Source organism: Anopheles merus, chromosome 3R (assembly GCF_017562075.2).
Source record: "Anopheles merus strain MAF chromosome 3R, AmerM5.1, whole genome shotgun sequence".
Taxonomy (NCBI): Eukaryota; Metazoa; Arthropoda; class Insecta; order Diptera; family Culicidae; genus Anopheles; species Anopheles merus.
The window spans coordinates 2,489,514-2,507,458 of record NC_054084.1 but is presented as its reverse complement, the minus strand read 5'-3'; the positions used below and the strand labels follow the sequence as shown (position 1 = coordinate 2,507,458).

The following is a 17,945-nucleotide window of genomic DNA, read 5'->3' as shown; positions in this document are numbered from 1 at the left end:
ATAAATCGTGGTTCACCTGTTCGGCAGGATATTGGTCAGTTGACCCAAGTATATCGAATGCTGCAGATGTGTGCACGCGAAAGCTTATAAAAGCATGTCCCAAAAACTCTGTCCTGTGTGATAAACAAAATAAATATTTTTGTGAGCTAAATTTGCAGATATTCAGTTGCTACTCAGAACTGGGTCATGCGGCATACCATAAATGGTGCCAACAGCGGGACCCGAACAAGACTTTACGATTGTTTGTATCTCGCTTTGGCCCTCTGCCACTAAAGCTGCCAAGCTGCCCTTTTACGAGTGATTCTTTAATAAATCGATAAGGAAGAATTTAGATAAGCCAAGTTGGGCTGATAAGCTGCCATTAGATGATTGTAGCCAATTAACGCTAAAACGCTCTCACGATAATGGGATTTTAAAGTTGTTTCCTTAGAAGTTGAGTGCTCGGTAAAGTTTCACTTGAAGATGAATCTGTTTTCTTTGATCCCTTCAATGCTCAATAAGCTTGCCGTACTGTCATTATAGTTAGTAGCGCATCGTAATTATAGCGCATTGCTTTAACCAAGAAATCACCCTTAAACCAGCTCAGGGAATGGTTCTCACCGTGATGCACCGAAGGAGCAAACTTGTTCAAGATCTTGAGGTCATTCCACGCCACATCCCAATCTCACTCATTACAACAGTGCAGCAATTGCTGTGGGATTGTGCTTTTGTTTTCCTCTAAAAGATCACCTTATCTGCACTGTAAACATAAGCAAAAGTGATGAATGACTGAGATTATTGTGCTTGCTATTGCGAATGTGTAAGACGTGAAAGCAATATTGCAACGCACTTGCTAAAAAGGTCATCCCGTGGAGGTCATGTAGGATGGGAAACCGGTGCAGTTACAATGGGTGTACAGTGCACTCGTATGCACCGTGGCTCCGCGGGAACACCTTTGAACTGGAGGGCGGAGGAAAAACAAAGATTGCCCGTGCAAGTCGTTGACTTGCAGACTTTGTTTGTTTTGGTGAGAAACGAATGCGAACACGTTTCATTTGCTTTGGCCTGAGAGTTTGTTTACAATCGCACCGAATCGCGCCCTCTGCAATGGGTGGGCTTCGAAAAGTGAAAGAAAAGCGAACTGCGGCAACTGGCACTGGTAAGGGCGCAAGAAACCGTTATGATTGTTTATGTTTTGTTTAAAGCAGCTTCAGCCATAGCGCGGTGGGATATTTACGTTTCGTACGGGTTTTCATGCTGTAAATCGTCTTTGTTCGCTTATGCGATGGGGAGATCCTGCTCTCTGGAGATTAACCGTCCCGAGTGTGACTGCGAAAGTGATAACCGCTTGTCACAATAATGTGTGTTTAATTTGCATATTTAACCGATATTGATATTGGATTCCACTGGGTAGCCACACAACAAGTCCAAAATCAAGGGTCAATCGTTTTGTCGTAAGATATGACCAATGCTCTTTTCCATGGCTGACCCCACGTTGGGTGTGGAATAAAGCAACGTCCATGATCTTTGTGGCACTACGAGCTACTGTGAGGTTATTTATATCTATGACACTGTGTAAGGAAGGATAACTACTAGCAAAGAGTGAGGGTACAATCGTGCGAAAGGGCATTGGAGATTTATACGAATTATTTATAGCTCATCATATATGACGCCCACGAGCCTAAGCTGCTACAAATCGGAGTGATTTTTTCCTACATAATACATCAACCATTACATCCGGATGTATTGTTTCGCTTGCGGCATCCCATCAGTCATAGCGCCAAAAGTGGAAGTAATAGATGAGAGCAGCCCGATTAGAAGACAATGGCTAGTGGATATAACCATTTATCATCTTCTCGTATTGCTGCGCTACTGAATTAGCTGGCAGCATTTAAATATAGTGTAATTGTACGACGCAAAATTTTGGGGAATCGTTCAAGGTTCACCTCCAGCAAAAATGTCAATATTGTATCTGCTCGTTACCATGAACTCAACGACGATTTCATGCTTATTGGGAAAGTAAATCCACACGACTGGCACGAAGGGAACTTTGTCCGACTTTTAGCAAAGTGTACGCTGCTGAGTGAAACGTCGCAGACATTCTCGTGACACCCGCTCGAACGATAAGTGCGCCAAAATCGAGCGAGCTTTTGTAACATTAATTACCACTGACCGCTGACACGTTAAATATTTACACGTTACTGGTTTGCGGGAGTCGTACGCGAAGCCAAAAAAAAAAGGGGGGAGAAACTGCGACAAGGAACTGACATGGTTAGCATGAACAGTGAACAGAAAACCCCGCTGCAGGAATCAAGACCACGTCGTTTGAAAGTAAGGTAGCATGTTACGATTTATTTCATACCTCTTTTACCGCTTACACAGCTCCAGATGATGCAATAAACTTTGCCACACGCAATTGTGCTATTACAACGATCTGTGTTGCTAAGAGTACGAAATTTTGGGATGTTGGTGAAGAGCCTGCTTACCCGCTGCTCCGGTTAATCGGCGTTGGCTGAAGATGTTAGTGTCTTGTAGTGTGGGCCCTCTTCTCCTTTGGCGAAATGTAGTTCAAGTACAACGCGTGTTATTGGTGCTACATGCACATAGACAGCACGAAGGAATGCACGACGAATGACGTAACCGGACATTGCGGTGCTTTTTTCCCTCTTGTTGCCACAATTAGGACGCAAGTCGCGTCCAACCACCGTCAACCAGGGGGCTCAGCAGCTCGCGAATCTCGTTGAGGGCCTCGGCGTTGCCCTGGAGGAGTTCACCAATCGGTGATCGCCAGCACAAAGATCTGATGCGACGGGCAATAACCGGTTTCATCGGCACGATCGCAAGAGCCCATTGATCGGTGGCGGGATAAAAAGTAATGCGCGGAGCCCAAAAAGAACGTGAGATACAGAGCGAGAGAGAGAGAGAGAGCACGCACGGCAGACGGGAAGGCTCCTTCGATGTGGCCCCATCCCAGGGGCCAGGGTTTCACGTTTCAGGTCGTCACGCGAGTGTCGAGTCGTTTGTAGGTGACATCATTCTCTGTCCAGTTTTGCTAACACCGCTAACACAGCATACTGGCACGTCGTGGGGCACGCAAACCTGCGTCAGCTGTTGAACGAGTTCGGTCCAGCAGCAGAACATAATGCGATTGGATTCTTCCCGCCCAGCAACGGTACTTCCCGCATAATGGACTTTTTTCTTCTTCTTGAGCCTTTGTCCTTACAAATCAGCGGCTGTTTATCCTGTTTTCATGAAGCCTACCAAGTAATTTATTATTCATTATCGACGCATCTCTGGAACACACACACAAACCTGCGTCAATTTTGTAATCAAAAATGTGTTCTGCACACTGAGCACACATAGTACGGGGTCGGGGATAAAGTTCTCCCATATCTTGGTCTACTTTGCTGTGTTCATGACACTTTTTTACGATTTGCATTATGATCCAATTAAACATTGTCAAGCGACCACGAACCGGAACCAAACGTGAAGAGAGGCAGCATTAAATCTCGTCTAATTATACTTGATTTCAAAAAAAAATGGTCTGCGTTGGAAGCGCCTGCTCTTTGGTACACACGCTATACCGCATACTCCGCCACGCATTTGGCCACACAATGGCCCTTCCTAGAACGCCAGCATAAAGCGCTTCCGGTAGAGCAGGTTCCGGGGTGCTTTCGCTGAAGGTTTTATAGGCAGTGAATGTGTCTGCAGCAGTTCTGTTAAGTATGCACAACCCTTTGGCATGACAACCCTCGAGTTATTGCTCCACCGTTTCGCTTTCTTCCATATGTAGATTCCACATTACACACCCTATATCTCTAGAGGGGGGGGGGGGGGGGATGTTGCGTGCTAGTAGTAGCTGCACTACTTTCAGATTTTTATTCCCGCTGGTTGTAGAATTTTTATTTGCTTTCCCGGCTGGGAAAGGGTCTTTTTTCCTGGCTGAGTGTGTGTGTCGATTGTTTTTTTGCCCCGTTTGTTTGGCTTAGCTTTACAAAACAAAATTTAATCGAAAGGTATAACATTATAATGATGTCTGCCTGTTTGTGTGTGTGTGTAGCCTCAGTCTGCAATTTGAAGAGCGATTTATCAAATCACAGACGCAGGTGGTGGTGGTTTGGGGTGCAAAACTTTACGAAACGTCTGCAATAATTCGTTTCAATTAACGTTGCCAACACGCGAACGCTCGAAAATCGTTTTCAGCAAAACTTCCTGTAGGGAGTTTCAATGGCATTGGCCAATCGCTGGGACTGGCAGCTCAAATTTGAGCGTGATATATCCCCACGGACAAGAACATAATAGCTTTCCAGCCGAGTGTCAGTTGCACAAACCACCATATCAATGATGTTTTTTTAATTACATTCTCACAACTTTTACTGCCTGCACGCGAGTCCAACGCGGGAAAGAGGAGATAAGGAGCACCAAAAATGCTGACAAATGAATGTCCATTGCCTAGAAGCGATTCTTCGACACGTCCTATACCCGCCTAGCTAGCGGCGCTGCAAATAAGAATGCATGCACCAGAATATTGAATTATGGCAGCACCATCAACCAAGCTGAGGCATCTTGTTTACATCTCGTGTCGTTAGAACGTCGCATTATGTTTCAGGTGAAGCTCAAAATCTTAATTGGATCAGAAATTTGTTTGCGACTGACGGTGGTGGTGTGGCCGCACCTAGCCCGAGTGCGTGGAGAAGGTATTATGTTAATAACCAACCTTCTGGGCTGAAACCTCGCAAGTTGGCGAACCTCTCGTGCATTCATGACACTTTATCTGTTTACACTGGCGCATATTGGAATATGAATTTCAAAACCCCCCAAACAGAACCAAGCAACGCAATGCAGTTTATTCTCTGCACAGTCTCAGGCCTTTCAAGAAGGAAAAAAGACCCTTTCCGCTGCAGTAGTGGAGCCCTTCTGTAGTGCAGCTCAGTGTCCATCATGGTTGGTTTGCCGGCAAATGGGTACTCATTTCACATTCAATTAACTCGACGGTCGTTACGCACGAATGCCCCCTTGGTTGTGCAGCACAGTACACTGAAGCCCGGTGTTGCAGCCAACGGAGCTGGTTATGCTGATCGAATTATGCGGGAATAGACCCCCGGCAGGGTGGGATGGAATGGAGCGAGCGATGAGCATACGCAAAAACACTGACAGTTAATGCTGGCAAATGTTGTGCTTATGTATCTTTATGGTTATGAATGCATGCAGCTATACTTACATCTAGTACAGCGAAAGGTGGAGCCATTCGGAGGGAGTGTTTTTCTGTGACACCAGCGTACAAAGTCATCTTGGGGTCTGGTTTCGATTCAACGCTGTAAATTGGTGCTCACTATAGATCGGCGATGTGAGTGAATCAAAATAATTAATCTGATGTCATTGGGGGCATCGCTGTCCTGCGCTCTGGAGGGGCCGTGTCACGTTGTTGCTGACGTTGATGGAAAACAAATGTTTAGAAGCGAAGAAACTGCCAAATGGGTTGCACATTCACTTTGCTTGCCCTTCAGCCGCCGTTTACGTCAATCTGGGCACGATTAACGAATGCGCATTTGCGTTGGACGTTGGATGTAAAGGATACACGTTTAGTTTTTTTTCCACATTTTTCCAGCTACGCTGTAATACGTTGCAGTAGGTACGACAACCGGTAAGATGACACTCTGTGGAATGGGAACTGTCGGAGCTGTGTTTATTACATCCGCTGTTACTGTTGTTAGAAAATAAATGCACTTCATGGGCATTAAAGCGGCAGATGGCGAGTACAGTTATATTACTTTGTACCAGCAGGACAATGCGAATGTGTGCCGTGCACGTGAGTTCATCATCATATCAAAGAAGTCGCCGCTTTTGCATACAATGGAGGCAGTGAAATTACCAAGCACAGTTCACTCCACCGACAGTCTGTGGGGGGACGCACTCTTCTGTTACTGGTCATAACTGCGACAGTAGGGTTCCGAGTGGGGAGGACGCTTTACTAATGAAAATAGAGCAATGTACAAGAAAACATCAGTGTCAAGCTTCCGCTATAGCTGCCTGTGCTTTGTTTCGGTCCCCATCCAATCTATTACCTGATCGTCGAGTACAGGTGTTTGTGTGTGGAGGGTTGTGTAGAGAACAGAAGAATAGAAATCCCTGTTTTTGAACAACATGAAGAAACGATACAAAGAAGCTAAATGGAGATGCACTGAAGGGGAAAAGTAGAGCACCCAACCCAAGACTTTGCTATGATGAATTGCGAACCTGATTCTAAACCAGGCGCTATTTGCATGCCAGCAACAGTACAGGAGCGAGGTGTGTGTGTGTCACGGCGGTTTGATTATAATAAAATATCGATTATTATTATGGTGAATAGAAAAACTCCCATGCCCATGGAGACCTGCAATAAGGGGATGACACATATATACAAGTCCCAAGAGCGACAATGTGTGCCATCTGCGAGGCAGGCAAAACGGCAAGCAGCAAAAGATGGAACGATGACATCCGCCGCTATCGTCCCATCAGTCAGCCAGTCAGTTAGTCCGACACAGACGACTCCCGATAGAGAATGTCTTACAGTAAGGAGACAGCAAACAATCAAGCTTTTCCGGAGCATGGGGCACAAGGAAGAGATGAAGGTAATGATTGCAAAATAAAGCAGCACACCTTCAATGCGACACAGAAACTATTAGCCCGGTTTCTTTCCAACGGGCTAGGTCTCGTCCAAATGTCGCGTCATAATGACGGGGTCCTAGGAAGTGGTCGGGTGACGGTGGAAGGTGGCTTTGACATAGGGCTCATTGTTGTGATGATGGATTCATGCACTCAGGCCGGTAACAGCACCAGTTCCAACACATACGTGATTACATGTTGATTGTGCAAAACGAGAGCGAAATGGGCTTCAAAGCATACTTCCGGCACGCGGAAGGGACACAAGACACGGTGCATTAGGGACAGACATAAAATATTGCTTCCCGGTATGGTTCGGTACACGATGGTGATGGTGATGATGATGAGTTGCAGCAGTAGTAGAAAACCGGTGCTTGGATGCGTGTGCATTCTCACCCAACCATTGATTTTCATTGACCTACAGGTGGTGTAGTCCACCGTGCATTGTGTACAACTACGTTCTAAATTTGTTGCCGTGGGTCACCAAGGCACAAAGGCATATAATTTTATTTTAATTAGCAAGTTCAATGCATAAATGCCCGTTTTTTGCTATTGTTGCTGAATTGTAGTTGGGGGATTTTTAGTCCGTCCAAAATCAGGTCGTTTTGGTCGTCCTATTGCCAACCAAATTGCAACGCATACAGAGTGAGCAAAGAGATGAATTGCTGGCACGAATTCCGTAGGTCATGGACAAAGCCAAAGGGAACTGTTTTAAATTGAATTACAATGCACTTGTTATCCAATTGTTTCTGTCTGGATTGATGCTCTGGATCTTTTTTTATTCTTTAGAGCTATAACTGAAGAGCATTGGAATAACGGCTTTTGCTTGCAAATGGTTCGTAATTATGATACTAATATTTGGATCTTGAATTCAGAAAAGTACGTTGATAAGTTCTTGCTCTCTAATCGCCTTGTTTTTGACATCGTAAGGCCATTCGATTGTTTCGTTAAATTTCTTGAATGATTCAGGAAGCTTCCCCATCCAAAAATGTTGCCATGTCATTGCACATTCCAACGACGCACTTCCTGGCGAAGCGACAAATAAATAAATAGGCATCTTCCAGAAAACCCCTGTATCATCATGATCATGAGCGACGCGTGCTTCGATAACGATGAAAACCAGACTTTTCTTAACGCTCGGCAAAGTACCAACGTAGCCAAAACAGCCTAACAAGCCGAAATTGATAAGGGAAGTGTATCAATCAATGCGTAATGGAAACTCTTGTTTGTCCTATTAATAGCATATCTGTCCCCTTGTTTGTTCAACTGCACTGGCTGATTCATACGGTGCGCGAGAGCATACCCGCATCACACGCTGACCGTAATGGACAACCGGTGTTATCGCTCAGCATTGGTGTCTGTGTGCCTGGTTCACCTGGAATGTTAAAATCCCTGAAATGTTCCCCAAATTGGGCGCAAACGGCACTCTCTAGACTCTGGTGACGGATATAATCTGAAAAGGCGGAACAGTGATCCGTTGTTTCACACCTTCACGAGTCGTTTCGATCAGTCAATTGCCAACTCTCCATTACGTTCGTGGTATTCTAATATTGATGCACGAAAAAAAAACAACAACCCACAGATGGAGATTCCGCCGCTCGGCAGCGGCAGTCGAAATACTCATGCCGACTGGCCGTTGGTGGTCAATTTCGGTGAAATCGTTTGAAAAATCTGCCGCCAAAACGATGCCGACTTAAGTAGGAACATGATAAATAAGGCTTAATTACATTAGCCGAGACGTGCGCGTGTGTGTGTGTGTAGAAGACGACAGAGGAAGGACCGGACTAAAGATCGTGACAACGATGCGCATCACGCGCTGAGCTATCAATTTAACGCTTAGTGTTATTAATTTATTAAATCCCACGTTTTCTTTCCCGTCCGTTCCGACTCTTGCAGATTGTCTGAACCTGTGTGTGAGAGGACAGGAGAGGAAAAGAAAGCCTTTCAAAGTTCGTCAATTTCGTGGCGGACGCGACCTCATCACCTTGGGTGATTAGAGACGAGCGAAGCACGGAAGATAGCAGAAGGCGTGGTGCGTGTGTGTGTCCAGCTTAAAGCCCCAGGAGAGACGTCCGTAAAGCGTAAAGCGAAGATCAGCAGAGCAGCGCGAGAAGATCATGCAGTGCGGCGTTGAAACCATGAACGATTGCGAGCGATCCCCCGGCCGCACCGGTCTGCGCGTCAACTTCACCGAGAAGGGCGAGGTCAAGGAGCGCCGCGAGAAGTTCCTCACAGCCAAGTACGGTTCGCACCAGATGAGCCTGATCCGGAAGCGGCTAGCGGTGGAGATGTGGCTGTACGACGAGCTGCAGAAACTGTTCGACCCACCCGTAAGTAGTGACGATCCATTACGATCCAGCCAGCCGGCAGTCTACAGGGAACCACGGTTAATTAATACGTTTAACGTGTTTTTTTTTTTTGTTCGATCCCTTTTTTCTTCTTCTTCATTGCGGCCCTGTTTTGCCCATGTTGCCCGAGCGCAGACAGAAGCTATTGACGTGGACATCGACGAGATTCTAGACATGGACACCGATGACATAAGAAGATCGCATTTGTTCGTAAGTATAATGGCGTGCGGCGGCATAAAACGGTGCTGGGTCGACACACGCACGACGGCCGGGTCCGGGAATGTGGAATGGTGGTCCAAAAATAATTCTTCGTTTGATTGGAAAAGCAACAATCGAACGATCGTCGCTGGTCTCAGGCCCAACGAAGATTATATTTTTAAATCCCATATCGTAACAATCGGATTTTGTGCTACCGGTTAAAAATGTTCATGACACGGGCAGCCGCTGGCGCGGCAGCGTTGATCATCGGCAGTAAAGACCGAGGAAAACCACATAAAATCTGGCAACTGGCGTGAAATAAATAAGCAACATTCCAACCGTCGCCAGCGCGCACAATCGCAAAATCGGATTCGATAGTCCCGTGTCGGGCGGGCTGGGCTGGCGGTTTATACTTCTTCTTGCTTTACTATTGCTGCCAATGGGTGTAGATGCGGTAGTAAACCGCTGAGACACCTCCAACCCACGACATATCGCATTAAAGGGGACCTGCACAAAAAAAGGCACTGGCTGTAGGAAGGCAGCTTCAGGAAGTGCCACAGATCAGCGGCGGCCCACAGTGACTGTCTAATTTGGAATACAATTTACACATATTTGTCCTTCCTATGAGACACGGGGAAGGTGTGTGAAAAATGAATGAAACGGCTCCCCATTTCCTGTCCTATTGGTTGGCTCCTACAATGAACGGATCGGAAATGCATCTAGAATAACCGCTTGATGACTGTATTGCGTTCGTTCGTTTGCACTCCACGCCCGCGGGGGTGAGATAGCGGTATCGGCCAAAGAAAAAAATGAGCTCCAATAAATTTTGCCAGACCAGTATGGGCTTGTGTGAAGGCCGGCTGATGGGAGGGGTTCGAGTCGCTGATCGTATCGTAACAGATTCACTAATTCAGTGAACTAATTAATTGCACAATCTACCTTCCATTCCATAACCGAAAGCGGGCGGCCCAGGCCAGACACACGCCGCCCCAGCGTTACACCGGCGTGATTTCACCTTATAATTAATTTACATATCCGTTTCTGCCTTTCTATCTTGCAGAGCCTGCTTTCCGCATGCAAACGACCACCGCAAGACATATCGGTAAGTTGTTTTTCGTGCTTCTTTCGTTCGGTTTCCATTTTAGTTAAACGATCCTCAGCCCATGCAATGCTGGATGGGGTTAGTTTCCAATTTAGATGGCGCTTGTTAGGCGCGCTCTACTCTTCGGTTCAGAATTAACCGGTCTTTATGGTTTTCTGCTTCGTTGTGCAATTATTATTTGAAATTACACTTTAGAGAGCATCGTACACACTTTTTCATTAACTCACTCTTGTTTTTTTACCTTCAAACATTTCGTTACAGAAATTCATTAGCGATCTTTTGGATAGGGCCAAAACACTCTGAGCTGGACTGGTCATTTCAGTTTAAATGTAGCGTTTAATTAATTAATTTAATGTATTATCATTTAACGACACCACCACCACCACCCTACCCGTACTGCTGCTGCTGCCGCTGCTGCTACAGCTGCTACCGAGGCACAACAACAAGGACTCCCAACTGGCAGACGATCCTGTGATTCCGACAAAACTAAACCAACGGCGGGACGGACGGGGGCTGTTGGTCCGATTGATCTAAGCTTTATTAGCCGTGGGCGCTTTTAGCCCAAGTTGCATGATTGGGAGCATTACTTGCTCATTAGCATTGTGTAAGTCAGAGAATGGAAAAAAACAACCCCCGTCCCCCCCCCCCCTCCGCCATCCTAGCCTTTCTCCCCCAAAACCCTATAATTTGGCACACCGCAACCGAATTCACCGTTTGGGAAAATGCGCCATGCATTACACCAGACCAGCCGGTGGTGTGAGACAAAAAGTGCACGGAAAAAGTCTTTCGTTTTACAACACGCCAACCCAGCTTAGGAACAAACAATAGGAGATAGAGCAAAAAATAAAACGGTACAGCTTCATGCGCGCAGCCAAAACAGTTTAGTAGAGAGGGTGGGCGAAAGGAAAACAAAACAAAACAAAAAAAGAAATATGGTAGGATAATAGCATGGACGAAGAGAAAGATTTAATTTTTCTCCAAAGAATACTTTAAAACAAGCAACATAGATGTAATCGCAGAGAAACCCCGTTTGGAAGAAGCGGCGGAAGAGGAATCCCATGCTCGGTCGATAAATATGATAAAAACATGGACAATTGAGACAACCATAACGATAAAAAAAAACAAACAATAATAATGATCATAGACGAAGAATGAATCAGAAGCAGTAGGAACAGAATACAAATTATGATGTAAGTTTAAACATAGAAATTATAACCGTAATTCGTTTTTGTATTTGGTTTAAGTTTAAATCTAGCATTTAGTTCACAAAGGTTGTTAAGGAAAACTTTTTTTTTACTATAAGATTATCTCACTCGAGTTTTAAACCTTCAAAGCAAACAACAACAATAACAACCACAACGGCAAAAAAAATGCAAACGATCCGACAATTTTTAATGTTACACTGCCAATTATAAGACCTTCAGAAGCCACAACAAACTCAAGATCATCCTACAAACAACAACAACAACAAAAAGCTGAACAATATCAATGTCGTCATATTGGTTGTTTTGTAACACTAACTCTTCTCATTCAAAAGTGGCAAGCGGTTGAAGCTTTTTAGTTGACTTTGAATTACGTACTTCACACAAGCACACGGCGTCTATGAACAGCGCAAAACACTCTCTATCCCATGCAAACTCTGTCGTATCACCCACAGCACACGCAATACTATCTGACGCTTGTATTTTGCAAATAGAACAATTGCTCAATCAACAAAGAAACTATGAAAGTATTACACTTCAAGGATGTAAAAAGTGTTGATTATACAAGCGAAATTTGGTTGATTGTTGCTTCGAGGTTGCGAGTAGCGGAGAGCGAAGTAGAGTAAAGATCTTAAAAGACAGTGATACAGCGGACGCCAGAACGATAGCAGAAGTAGGAAAGAATTGTGTAGACAACGTTGTCGCCCATGCTTTCAAGTGATAGTGGATAACACTTAGACAAAAGTAGCTACCATTTTGAGCGAAAACAAACTATTCAACACATAACACTAAATTAGTAGGGAGGATCGCTGTGCCAGGCTGTTGAAGGACAGCATTGATGGGCGGCAGTTGTTCTTGCTCTGGCACGTTTTTATGTAGAGCGCCGCATTGCTTTAATATCGCACCAATATACTGCTTTAGCGTTGGTTTAGAGGTTTGTGTTTGGTTCGAATCTTGCGAAACACGTGACAGGCAGCCGGTTAGGTTGACCATCGTTGACACCGGATTGGGCGCTAACCGTGTGGATCTTATATTACTCAATTCAACAAACACAACGTCACATACTCTCATCCTCATATCACATCATATCTTAAAACAAGCTGTTGTACTATAACTATTCGTTCGCGTATTCGACTGTTAAAGCCTGTGCAGCTGAGCATAGCTATTCCTTTTTCGCAATCTTAACTAAACGTAGACAGAATCTTACGAATTAATCATACGTGTGTGTGTGTGTGTGTTGTTTCCTAGAATAATTTTCCTTCTGTAAGGTATATCACGCTAGCTAACTAGTGCCGAAACTATGTGTTTGCCCAGTAGGAACGACCATTATTAGACGATCACACCATAAAACCGCCAAACTCAACGTGAACTTAACTTCCTGAACCGAACGTCGTGTCGTCTCTATGTTTGAGGCCGTGGTAGTTGTGATTTTGTGAGACAGTGTAACTAAAAGGAAAACGGAATTTAATTGCACCAAGTTTGCCACATCCGATTCATCCCAGTGTGTGTGTGTGTGGCAAGCATTAACGACACAGGCACAGTTGCCAAATTGTGCCATTATGTTTCCATAATGGAAGGAACGATCTTGTAGCAAACGGACACTTTTACGAACTCGTACTCGTGCACTGTCTTCGGATGTGTTGCATTCCTTTTCGTTTCAACTTCTATTATCTCAGTGGATTATTCTATAGTTTCTTCTGAAACACGGTAGCCAGCCAAGCCGACCCTATTTGACGAATAAAGATCATCGTGCATCATCATTAGTTGCAGTTAGCAACTAAACCGTGTTAGCGAAAAAGGGCGCCACATCATATGCTTTAAGCTCCTACATGTGTGATGCCGTCTCCGCATGAGAAAAGGTTGTGTAGAAACATATTGTGTGTCTGTGTCTCTGCGTGCGTGTGCCGTTCGTCGCTCGTATCGTAAATGCTTCCATGCTGAGAGTCCGACAAGTTGCAATCCTAACACTAAACACATTAACGCACCATCTTCCGATGTTTTGGATGTTTGTGCTACGACTGGTCAATGGAAAGATCCTAGGAAAGACAGCCAATTTAGTTAGATTAGGAGAGTTAGAGGTATGTCCAACAGCAAATATACATCCTAACCACTCACACACATGTACGGACGATGCGCCTAGATAAGGAACACAGAACATGTAATAAACATTTACACAAACGTTGCTTGCTACGGGAAATCGCTGTCCGAATATCCGAAACGATGCTCTTGGTTTGATTTCATAGGTAACATTAACGGAAAAAGATTGCGGTAATTTACGCATGGTTTGTGTTCTTTCTTTTTATTTCCTCGTATCGCTTTGCATCGTATTAACGAAGTAGTTAGTACTTGGCAAAGCCGTTCGCTTTACAGTTGACTTAAATAATTCATTTAACTACCAACTCCTTACGAATGACTCAATGCCATTTTGTTAAACTGTCTGCACTAGAGCCTTATTCCAGCTGTTCTATAAGGAAAACCTTGGTCTAAGAGTGAAACAAAAGGGAACTCTTCTAAAATCGCCCCCCTCCCCACACCCGCCTTTCCACTGTCTTTGACTTGCCACGCGCTCTAAAACAAATAGTCGGTAAATGTATTTGCTACAGACCTTCACACTAATTCCGAAGGGCGGAACTGTCCTCGCCTCGACTGGACTGAAGCAATGAAGGTGCGCCTGTTTGGTCGCCGGCCAAACCACTGCTGGCCAGTAGCTCGCTTTCCACGTTGGCTAGAACATTTTGATACTCCGTGATCTGCAGTGCCTCCCATTCCGCCTTGAAGGCTGCTTTCGGGTCTTGTGGCATGGCTACAGCAGCGCCCGACATCTGATCCTGCATCGATTGTGTTTGATCGGCCGCTACAAGTTAAAGAAAAAACGAAGGAATGTTAGAATTGTTCATCCAAATGGTCCAATTGCCCACTTACCATTATTTTCACCCAGCACGAGTGTGTAGATACTCCGCAGGCCGAACACGTTCAGGAAGTACCACGAGGCGGACGACACCCAGGCAGCATCAAGGGAGGCGAGTTCGATGCCTCGCTGCAACATCGGCTTGAAGCGAAGGGTCAGCGGGAACGGCACCTTCGTGGTTACGAAGCCCGAAAACATCCAATTGATCCATCCGCCGATCACAATCATGGGCAGTACGTTGATGAAGTTCCCCTTCACCAGATCCGACAGCATTGCCGTCGAGTTCGGGCTGGGTGGCGCTCGCTTCTGGGTCTTGAAGTAGCCCGTATCCTCGTTGTTGAAGTAGTGTCTGCGCATCGCGAACGACTGCTGCGACAGGTACTTGCCGTTTTCGCGCAGTAACCGCGCACGGATCATTGCCTGGCTGTCCTGGATCTGGGTAAGTTCCGCCTTTTTCTGCGACGATATCAGGATGGAGAAGTAGTGCCGGATGATTCCTACCAGAAACGTGATCACAACGATGGGCAAAAACACCCATCCCCGGATGTTGGGGTCAATCAGTAGTTCGGCCATCGCGTGCAGAACAACCAGCGGATTTGCACGGCTCTTTTGATAGGAGGAGAAAAATTTCCAACAACCACCAACAGAAGAACACAACTTTGCACCAAGTTTTCCCAACTACAGTCTGACAGAATTGCCCATCTGACAGTCCCCTCCCCCCACCCCAACCCACCCAGTCGTTGTTGCTCGATTCGTCGAATGTCATCCAGTTTAATCGAGCTTCTCTTTCCCCCTATTTCTTTCGCTTCGTTCCCTTCGGAATTTCCACTCACAGAACACCGAAGCCATTCCTCCATTACTTATCGCATGCTATTTATTGCGTATCTTCCGTACTGGCTCCGTTGCTTTCCTCAACGCGGTTCTTGTTTTGCAGCAAAAAGTTGGCCAAATACTGCACCGGATCCTGGGGTCTTTCTTTGGCCAACACTTTCAGGCCCTGCAGCAGGATGGGATTCACCGTTTGGTCCAAATACTGGCGGGTGGGTAGCGATTGCAAGTTGTTTCCAGCCGGTTTTCGCCCATTATCCGTGGCTGAGCTTTTGTTTTCCTTTTCCATTGCAGTACGCTGTGTCCTCTGGCTGCTGGGAGGCCGTTTCTGGACGCTTTTCTATCTTTGGCTTCGAGGCGTTCGTGCGGAGTTTGTTTACGAAATCGAAATTCTGTTTAGCGCCCGCAAATGACGAAGGATTTTGACAGACCCCGGAAGGCGATGTTTTATTGACAGCAGCGATGTTTGCTGCGATGTCAACGGACGCGATTGTAAACAACCAAAGGGGGGAAGTTCCTAACAAAGCAAAACAACCATTCCTTCTGTGCAGAATTATATGAAAAATGCAACCCACCGAAGAAAATGGGGAAGGAATTCAACCAACAGCGACGGAACACCCAGCCGAGGTTTGTATTTCTTCCACTCTGGTCGATCCTTCACTAATCCGCTCCCTTTCTAATCTGCCCTGCTCCAGAGCGAAAGCAAAGCTCCCATTATCTGTAGTTTTTGCGATAAGACGTTCAAATACCCCACGATGTTGCGACAGCACGAAAAGATTCACTACGGCATCAAGCAGCATGAATGCGAGGTGTGCCATCGCCGTTTTCTGCACAAAAGCACCCTAACGTGCCACATGCGGCTGCACACGGGCGAAAAGCCGTACAAGTGTCCGCACTGTCCGAAAACATTCCGTGGCCAAACGGCACTCAACTGTCACGTCTTCCGGCACACGAACGAGGGTGCCAAATGTCCCGTATGCTCCAAAGTCTTTGCCACCGGTTCGGTTGTGAAACAGCATCTGAAGCAGGTGCACACCGACGAGCGGCAAAATGTGTGCAATCTTTGCGGTGTAACTTACAAGCATCTGAAGAGCTTGAGGCTGCATCTACGCAACCACCAGAAGCGGATGTGTCCCGAGTGTGGCGTGGGATTTGACAACGTGCATTCTATGCTGAAGCACCGCAAGCACGCGCATGTCAAAGAGAACCTTCCATTCAGATGCGATCACTGCGATCGAGCGTTTGAGCAACGTGCCAAACTTGCTTCCCACGAAAAGCTGCGAGGCCGACCGTTCCAGTGTGAGCTATGCTGCCATAGCTTTAACAAGCAACACTACCTAACAAACCACCAGCGGCGTGCTCACTGGCAGGAGATGGGACTGGAGCGGTTGAAAGTGGCTGAACCACAGAATGGGTGGAATCGGAAGGGAATTCCAAAGCCAAAGCGTAGAAAGAAACTTGCGGAATCGCATGAACCGGAATGTCTTCCGAACGAGAATAATGGAACGCAATCTACAGTGATCGATCAACTTCCAAACAAGCCGGAAACCGGCACACATGAGACTGTGATTAAGAGCATACAATGCGAGGATGGATCTTTTGATCCCCAGATACAACCATCGGAAAATAGAACCGATGATATGACGATACACGAAGAAGAGATGCTACTCATGGTAAGTGTTGGCCTGTAAAATAATTTAAAAATTGTTTTAAAATTTTAAATTTTTTAGAACTCTTCTAACAACCTTACTGAACCGTTGGAAATTTTAAACAATAGTCAATGTACGACTACTTCTGGAGAGGAAAACAAAGGCTCAAAGGTTAGTACTTACTTCGATTAATTATTGCTGTGGAATTCAATTCATATAAAATGTTCATTCTTCACTCTCCCACAGGCGTTAATCTGCGAACTGTGCGGAAACTGGTACGCATCCGCATCAACCCTTGCCATACATCGTGCCAAACACCATCATGCTGCTCGCTTCCAATGCGACCAGTGTCCCAAAACGTTCGTTTTTCGGTGCTTCCTTGAGAAGCACATCAAAACCGATCATCAAAACGAGCGCGTATCGTGTGAGCTTTGCGGCAAAGCGTTCAAATACGGACAAGATTTGAAGGTACACATGCTGCAACACGAGGATCCCAAACCGTACAAATGCGACCAGTGCTCTTCCGCCTTTCGGTTTCGCGGTGCATTGAGGTCGCACAAACTGCTGCACCAGAAAGACCTGCCGTTCCGATGCGATATTTGTGCGAAATATTTCCGGTTCGCCAACAGTCTGCGGGTGCACAAACGTCTGCACAGTGGCGTTAAACAATTCATGTGTGAGGTTTGTGATCGAGAGTTTGCCACAAAAGCGCCACTGTTACGACACATGAAGGTGCACGATGCTGGCAGGGAGTTGGCTTGCGGAGTATGCGGGGCAGTGTTTTACAAAAAGGTTGATCTCCAGATACACCAAAGCAAGGAACATTCCGCCCACCAGGCGTTGGGGAAGGTGAAACCCATCTACAGCTGTGAGCACTGCGGGAGAGAATTTATCCGGAAAAGTAACCTGAAAGCGCATGCGTACATTCACGAGGAAGTGTACCGGTTTGCATGTGATCTGTGTGGTCAATCCTTCAAGCAACATTCCGGTCTACGAAATCACATGATCAACATTCACAAGCAAGTGCCTGGGTCGTTGGAAACTGCAAACGAACCGTACGAAAATGTGCAACAGGGTGCATAAAATTCA

General features: G+C 45.9%; 4 protein-coding genes across 10 annotated transcripts in view; 2 read left to right on the top strand and 2 right to left on the bottom strand.

The window, feature by feature from the left end:
- LOC121597499 (protein phosphatase 1 regulatory subunit 14B) overlaps positions 1 to 11,188 on the top strand; it is a 32,044-nt gene extending 20,856 nt beyond the window's left edge. For all 7 annotated transcript variants that reach the window (XM_041923310.1, XM_041923306.1, XM_041923307.1 and 4 more), the window contains 4 exons: positions 8,518 to 8,951; positions 9,105 to 9,179; positions 10,228 to 10,269; positions 10,531 to 11,188. In XM_041923310.1, coding sequence (XP_041779244.1) covers positions 8,739 to 8,951; positions 9,105 to 9,179; positions 10,228 to 10,269; positions 10,531 to 10,572 — 372 coding nt within the window. In that variant the 5' untranslated portion in view covers positions 8,518 to 8,738 and the 3' untranslated portion in view covers positions 10,573 to 11,188. The remainder of the gene's footprint in view (positions 1 to 8,517; positions 8,952 to 9,104; positions 9,180 to 10,227; positions 10,270 to 10,530) is intronic.
- Positions 11,189 to 13,735: 2,547 nt separating this feature from the next.
- On the bottom strand, positions 13,736 to 15,081 carry LOC121597497 (ER membrane protein complex subunit 3). Its single transcript, XM_041923301.1, has 2 exons — positions 14,394 to 15,081; positions 13,736 to 14,325 (listed from the first exon to the last, which is right to left on the bottom strand). The coding sequence occupies exons 1-2, from the start codon at positions 14,950 to 14,952 to the stop codon at positions 14,084 to 14,086; spliced, it is 801 nt and encodes a 266-aa protein (XP_041779235.1). The 5' UTR covers positions 14,953 to 15,081; the 3' UTR covers positions 13,736 to 14,083.
- A 150-nt stretch (positions 15,082 to 15,231) lies between these two features.
- LOC121597500 (protein dpy-30 homolog) lies at positions 15,232 to 15,657 on the bottom strand. The gene has a single exon (XM_041923312.1). The coding sequence runs from the start codon at positions 15,494 to 15,496 to the stop codon at positions 15,254 to 15,256; it is 243 nt and encodes an 80-aa protein (XP_041779246.1). The 5' UTR covers positions 15,497 to 15,657; the 3' UTR covers positions 15,232 to 15,253.
- Positions 15,658 to 15,742: 85 nt separating this feature from the next.
- LOC121597491 (zinc finger protein 431-like) lies at positions 15,743 to 17,939 on the top strand. The gene is made up of 4 exons (XM_041923294.1): positions 15,743 to 15,834; positions 15,903 to 16,880; positions 16,938 to 17,027; positions 17,103 to 17,939. The coding sequence occupies exons 1-4, from the start codon at positions 15,772 to 15,774 to the stop codon at positions 17,937 to 17,939; spliced, it is 1,968 nt and encodes a 655-aa protein (XP_041779228.1). The 5' UTR covers positions 15,743 to 15,771.
- The last annotated feature ends 6 nt before the right edge of the window (positions 17,940 to 17,945 follow it).

Excerpts from the sequence above, each read along its gene's own strand:
- LOC121597497 (XM_041923301.1), bottom strand. The coding sequence starts at position 14,952 with ATGGCCGAACTACTGATTGACCCCAACATCCGGGGATGGGTGTTTTTG. Across the intron at positions 14,326-14,393 it reads CGTGCTGGGTGAAAATAATG|CGGCCGATCAAACACAATCG; the intron begins GTAAGTGGGCAA and ends TTTAACTTGTAG.
- LOC121597500 (XM_041923312.1), bottom strand. The coding sequence starts at position 15,496 with ATGGAAAAGGAAAACAAAAGCTCAGCCACGGATAATGGGCGAAAACCG.
- LOC121597491 (XM_041923294.1), top strand. The coding sequence starts at position 15,772 with ATGCAACCCACCGAAGAAAATGGGGAAGGAATTCAACCAACAGCGACG. Across the intron at positions 15,835-15,902 it reads CGACGGAACACCCAGCCGAG|AGCGAAAGCAAAGCTCCCAT; the intron begins GTTTGTATTTCT and ends GCCCTGCTCCAG. Across the intron at positions 17,028-17,102 it reads AGGAAAACAAAGGCTCAAAG|GCGTTAATCTGCGAACTGTG; the intron begins GTTAGTACTTAC and ends ACTCTCCCACAG.